This window comes from Aphelocoma coerulescens, chromosome 1 (genome assembly GCF_041296385.1).
Source record: "Aphelocoma coerulescens isolate FSJ_1873_10779 chromosome 1, UR_Acoe_1.0, whole genome shotgun sequence".
In the NCBI taxonomy this organism is placed as follows: domain Eukaryota; kingdom Metazoa; phylum Chordata; class Aves; order Passeriformes; family Corvidae; genus Aphelocoma; species Aphelocoma coerulescens.
Genome location: NC_091013.1, coordinates 25,087,655 through 25,093,654, shown reverse-complemented (window position 1 = coordinate 25,093,654; position 6,000 = coordinate 25,087,655). Strand labels below are relative to the sequence as shown.

General features: G+C 41.7%; 1 protein-coding gene across 2 annotated transcripts in view; it reads right to left on the bottom strand.

Moving 5' to 3' along the window:
- Positions 1 to 953: 953 nt before the first annotated feature.
- COL4A2 (collagen type IV alpha 2 chain) overlaps positions 954 to 6,000 on the bottom strand; it is a 145,700-nt gene continuing 140,653 nt past the window's right edge. For both annotated transcript variants that reach the window (XM_069003977.1, XM_069003981.1), the window contains 2 exons: positions 5,063 to 5,349; positions 954 to 2,630 (listed from right to left, as the gene is read on the bottom strand). In XM_069003977.1, the coding sequence (XP_068860078.1) occupies positions 2,376 to 2,630; positions 5,063 to 5,349 (542 nt within the window). In that variant the 3' untranslated portion in view covers positions 954 to 2,375. The remainder of the gene's footprint in view (positions 2,631 to 5,062; positions 5,350 to 6,000) is intronic.

Here is a 6,000-nt window from a genome sequence, read left to right as displayed (position 1 = left end):
CTGTCACATTTAATTTAAGAGAATTGGCAAATATGGAATAGATTTAGCTCATGTTGACTGCAATGTTTTCAGTACCATTTTATTTAGCTGAAATAAATAACAGTGTGATAAGTTTGTTCAGGGGCTGCCTTTCAGAGCTACAACAGGGCCAGAGTGCTTGTTTAAAGCTCAGGTAATTTCTCTGTTTATGGATATATCTAATTATATGAGCAACTAATCTGGGTCAGACAATGTGCTAGGTAAGTACCTGAAGGGAGCCTACTAGAAAGATGGAGGGGGACTTTTTACAAGGGCATGTAGTGCTAGGACAAGGGGGAATGGTTTCAAATTAAGAGTAGGTTTAGATTAGATATTAAGAAAAAATTCTTTACTGTGAAGGTGATGCACTGGCACAGGTTGCCCAGAGAAGTTGTGGGTGCCCCATCCCTGGAAGTGTTTCAGGCCAGGTTGAATGTCACTCTGAGCAACCTGGTCTAGGGAAAGATGTCCCTGTCTGCAGCAGGGGGGTTGGAATGAGATGATTTTTATGGTCCCTTCCAATTCAAACCATTCTGTGATTCTAGAACTTTAACCATTTTTATATATTTTTTTTGTGGACGTAACACTTGTCAAGTCTGGTAAATATTGTTTTCCTGAACATTGTAGAGTGTGAATAATAGGTTGTTTTAATCTGCAATGTCAGGATTTATTTGCTTTAATCATTCTAACAACAGATTAAATACTATTTTAGTTGTTCAGCTTAAATAAGTGATTTTAGACACAGCTTCCCTCTTAGATCTTTTTAAGTGCCATGAAATAAACAAGTGTATTCTGGTTGAAGAGTTTGAGTTTCAGTGGGAGGAGTTTTCTGGGAGTGCTTTTCTAATTCCTTAGTACAAACAAAGTATTTCAACAGAGCAGTCCATATGCATTATATGGAAAAACAAGTTTATGAAACAGAAATCACCAGCAAATAGAGATGTAGAAAAAAACAGGTTTTATTTATGATGCAGTGAGGTTGGAATGTAATAATAAAAGCCAAGAAGCACCTGAAGCAGGAGCGAGGCGAGTTACTGAAAAATCAACTGTCATTGCTATAAATATTAATCAGATTATGTGATCATGAAATTCATAGCTGATCCTTCTTCCCCTCCTGTCTTGCAGTGTTGACAGACAACTTTGGGCTGAATTGCTTCTTTCTACAGAAGGAAAGAGCTAGCCATTCTGGCCATTATCAAGCCTTTTGTATGGTTTTGATAATGGTGCTAGATATGTGCATTGAGAGGGTGCCAGATAAATGCTCTGCTTCCCTCCCCCTTGCTTTTGCAAGGATGACTGTGTGCACGTTGGGATGGTGACTGTCCCACTGCCACATGTCCCCAGCTGCCAGGACAGCATGCCTTCAGAGAGCCAGCTGGCAGGGCTGCAAGTTCTGTGTTTCAGGGTTGTGTGGCATCAAGCAATGCCTTCTCCTGCAAACCCTATCCTGTGTGCTGCTCCAACATGATGTGGTTAAAGCCTGTTTGTGATGAGCGGCTTGATTTCAGAAGGGAAAAGGTGCAATGCAAAAACCAATTGCTGCTGTTTCTGCTGTGTGGCTGGTGTGACACAGATGAAATGTCCACAGCACAGTGGAGCAAGGGATCCTTTGGCTTGGGGTATGTCTACGAAAAACCCCATCAAGCTTATAAAATAAAATGCTAATTTTCATCATGTAGACTTATAACCAAATTGAAAGAGTTGCATTTTGCGGTTACTGTTTTTGGGAGCCTGTGGGCTTTGTTATTGGCAGTGGTTAAGTGCTAAAGCATGGTGAGGCTTGAAAAAATAAAAATATTGTGTTGGGTGTGTTTGAAATGCCCAAGCATAAAATACTAAAACTTAAGTTAGGTTTCAATGCTAGACATAAGCATTCTGGACCATGGTATATTTTTGGTATTTTGCAATGATTTAGGACTTAGATCACCCTGTGTTAATTTATGGAACTGCAGCTGTTAGTGTTTACTGTTGTGACAAATACAGTAAATAGAAAGATACATATATTCTCTTCATGTAAATGCAGTGGGTATCTGACCAAGGAAACCTTTTATTACTAAATTTTTTTTGGTGTTTCAAAGCTGAGAGTATTTTAATCATTTGGCAAATGATGTAATATTAGACTAGCAAAAAATGTGTATATATACTGCATAGTTGGAGAACACAGCACTAGATCTGTTAGACTTGTGTTATACTTAATTTGCTTTTACAGACATTTAAAAAATTAATTTCCATTCAGCTTTTGAGGTAATAAGTTAAAAAAAGCACCAACATGACTTATTCAATTGTCTAACCACCACAGAAGGCTCCACTGTATAAGAACTACATGATAAGGTGGTTCCTTATACTGTGAGAGACTTCTATAAGTTTTTCATACAGACTTGACATCTGCTGATATGGCTTCGAATGAGTCCTGCCTTGAGTGTGTCTCCCGAGGGCTTGCTTTGGAAGGGTTGGTCGATCGTGGTGAGCCAGAAGCTGTATTTGTTTGCAAAGTAGTGACAGGTTCCGCGTGCGCCATTGCATTCGATGAAAGGAGTCGCCCTGAAATCTTCCAGGCAGCTCCCAGGAGAAACCAGCGACTGTCCTCCACCTTCATCACCAGCAGCAGTGTGCTAAGGGAGACAAGGAGAGCAGTGTTCAGAGTGCAGCCTCAGGCAATGCCCTCATAAACTTATGTGTGTGAAAAGAGAAAAACCACTAGAATTGCTCCTAATTCTTATCCCCAGAGCAGAAAGTTGGCCAGTCCTGCATCTGTGTAAGGGTTTGGCTATGCTATAATGATATAAAGCAGCTAGCCCATATGCTGATGCATCTTTAAAATCGTCTAACAAATATGTTTTCTATAGTTAAGATTTTCACTTTTGGAAGTCTTAGAATTGGAGAGTCATTTAGGTGGAAAGGGCCCACTGGGGGTCACTTCATCCAGTTCCCTGCTCAAAGCAGGGCTGACACCAAAGTTGCCCTCAGTTGCTCCAAGGCGCTGTAGAGTTGTTAATATCTCCAAGGATGGACTTCCTACAACTTGTCTGGGCAACTTGCTCCTCTGTTTCATTACCCTCACTAAGAACAACTTTCCACTATACATCTAATTTGAATTTCCCAAATTATAAAGTCTGTCTTCCTCTGTATTGCATATGAGGAGCACTGTGGAAACAAAATTAGCTTCTATACAATAACTAGTTCCCTGTAGGACGTTTTTTGACAGCAAATTACACCAAAATCATGCATCTCTACACTACTCAACTGTTGCCTTTGACAGATTCTGCGATAGTGAACTGAATGTTACTTTTCTTCTGTCAAAGGCATTACTAACAAAATGGGCCTTTTCTCTGTCCCTTTAAGAGCTGTACAGCTGTATTTTTAAGTTATACTGTTGAATTCTTGTTAGAAACGGAAAGAGTCTGCAATGTAAAAGAAAGCAGCTGGAAAATAAAGTTCTTAAATAGTTTTATAAATGTAGGGAATGTAAGAAGCAGCATAAATTATTACAGCTTTGAGGCCTCTGCAGTTGGAGGTGGAAAGCAGACAGTAAAAACTGCTGCTGCTTGGGAGCAGCCCTGCTTGGCAACCTGAAGATGACCACTGGCATTGCATGCTTGGTCTGCAAGCTCCAACTCTATTCCTGTAACATCTCTTCTGTTATTGACTATGGCTTTTTATCCTTCTGCAGTGCTTACTCGTATAGGATGTATGATAGTGGAGTGCTTGCTGACTGCTCCGGCTGTTTGGGCAGAGTCTGTGCTGACTGAGGATTGTACCTTACTCAGGGGAAGGAGGTGACAAATTTAAGCCAAGGAAATAAAACAGTATGTACTCTGAGAAAACCACGTGTGCTCTACTTCCACAGTTGCCTGAGAAGCAAAAATGCGTACAACCGAACACTTCATTTGCTCCAAAAGCCAGCTAGGAAAATGGGAATTCTTCTCACTGTGTGTACCACAGTGCTGACAGACTCTGTCCTGGCAAAAGGTTCTTGCTAAGTTGACAATTTGCTCTTAACAATGCTCAGTGTTTACATGGGGCTTTGCAAATATTTAATTAATTCTTAGCATTCTTGTGAAGTAACTATCAGATTGGTATCAGGGCTTTTTATAGAAGGAAAAGAAAGGTCAAACACAGGGATGGTAAAGAAAAAATTGACCTGCTCTCTCAAAACGTGGTTTTCTTTTTCTGTAACAAATTTCAGATTTCCCTTTATCTTATTTTCTGAAAAATTTAAGTTTTTGGCTTTTGACATACAAATGCTGCTGCAGGTTTTGACTCTCGTGTTTATCAAGGAAGTCAGAAAAATAAGCATCAGACCATTCAGTAACATTTCAGCTGCTCTTTACCATGTTAAGCCCTCCAGTGCTCATATGATCCCTCTGTACAGTCTTGCAAAAAAAGGTCAGGCCCTTCAGGTCTTCTGCTGCACACCCAGCGCTAAGTGTAACATCCCTTTTCCTGATTATAAGATCACAAGATCAAAGAGATCCTGTAAGCCATGGGATGTACAGCTGAGCTCTTATTGCCATACAACACTGAAACTTAATTTGAAAAACAACCAGTGGCTGTCTCTCTTTCCAGAATAAGTGAAAGACTTTGGCTTCAAAATCTTCAACCAAACACCAATGATTTTTAAATTTCAAAAAGAAGCGGAAAAGTGTGTTGTTGCTTTTTTTCCCCCCTAGATCAGCTTCTTAGTAGTGATGTATGTAAGTAACTCCAAATCTTTGGCTGTGAAAATGTTTCATGTGCTACTGTTGCACCTCAGTGTAATTTTATTTAAGTCACAGCTGTCCTTTTGTTCAGTTCTGAAGCACTATTTTGTACATAAAGTAAGGTCTCCAGATGCTACTCTGACAAGAGACAATGTTCTCTGAAATTCACAGAAATTTTCATCTTCCTCTTCTGCTTCCTAGAAATTACTTTTGTAGTTCCCTGGTTCCCCAGTGCGATGCATGGTTTTGTTTTTGCTGGCTCTGAAGCAGAGCAGCCTTACTAGTACTAACACTCAAATTTAAAACCCACTGCTGCACAAAATGTGACACTGGAGACCAAATACCATAAGGAAGGAATATCCAATCCACAAACTGCGCCAGCCTTCAGGGCAGTGAGGAATAGAAGCTTCTTGGCTGTGGACAGCAATTGCCACAGCTGGGGCCTCACAAACTGAGCAGCGACTGATATACGGCTTAATGTCTTCTTCTGCCACGGGCATCATTGGAAGAGGTGCTGTAGTTGAGAGCCAGTAGGATTTATCGTTTCGGCTTGCATAATAACAAATATCCCCAGGGTTACAGTAGAGGAATGGCATGGTGCTAAAACGAGACAAACATGAACCAGCCAGCCCTGTTAAAAAAGAAGAAAAAAGCAATCATTCTCACAGAAGACAATGCACATTTTCAGTTTCCTGCTCTTTCCCGAGTATCTGTCAGGAAAGCCTGTGGAGATCTGTTAAGCCATTGCTTTTCCTATTTCACATGTTCCCCTGTTCCCTGCCCTAGCCCTGGCCACTCCCTCAGTTTCTCCCTATTTGCTCCTGTACCCCAACCCCACCCAGGGACCACCCCTGGGCCCCTGACAAAACCACCCCACACCCAGCCCACGAGGTCTCTCTACCTCTGAACATCACAGGGACAAGGTGTGATTAAAACCATCTCAGACCCTCATGAGAGACCCTTCTCTACCTTCTTTACCACCAGTGCATTGTAACACTGCTGGCTGCCGGAGCCAGATCACGGGGCTGTCCGAAATGGACTCCGGGATGTGACCGGTCACACGGCCCTAGGAAAGCCCCGCTGTGCTCTCAGGGAGCTGCAGCCTGCTAGGCAGAGTCCAGCGGGTACAGCACAAGCCCTGTGGTCCAGAATGTTTTGCTGGCTTTACAGGTTCCCTTGAACAACACTAATGACTTGCTCATTCGGGGGCACTCTACGAAGACATGAAGACATGCTGTTTTTATATTCCCATTTTGGTGCTTCCTAAGCCTGTTTGCTGTAG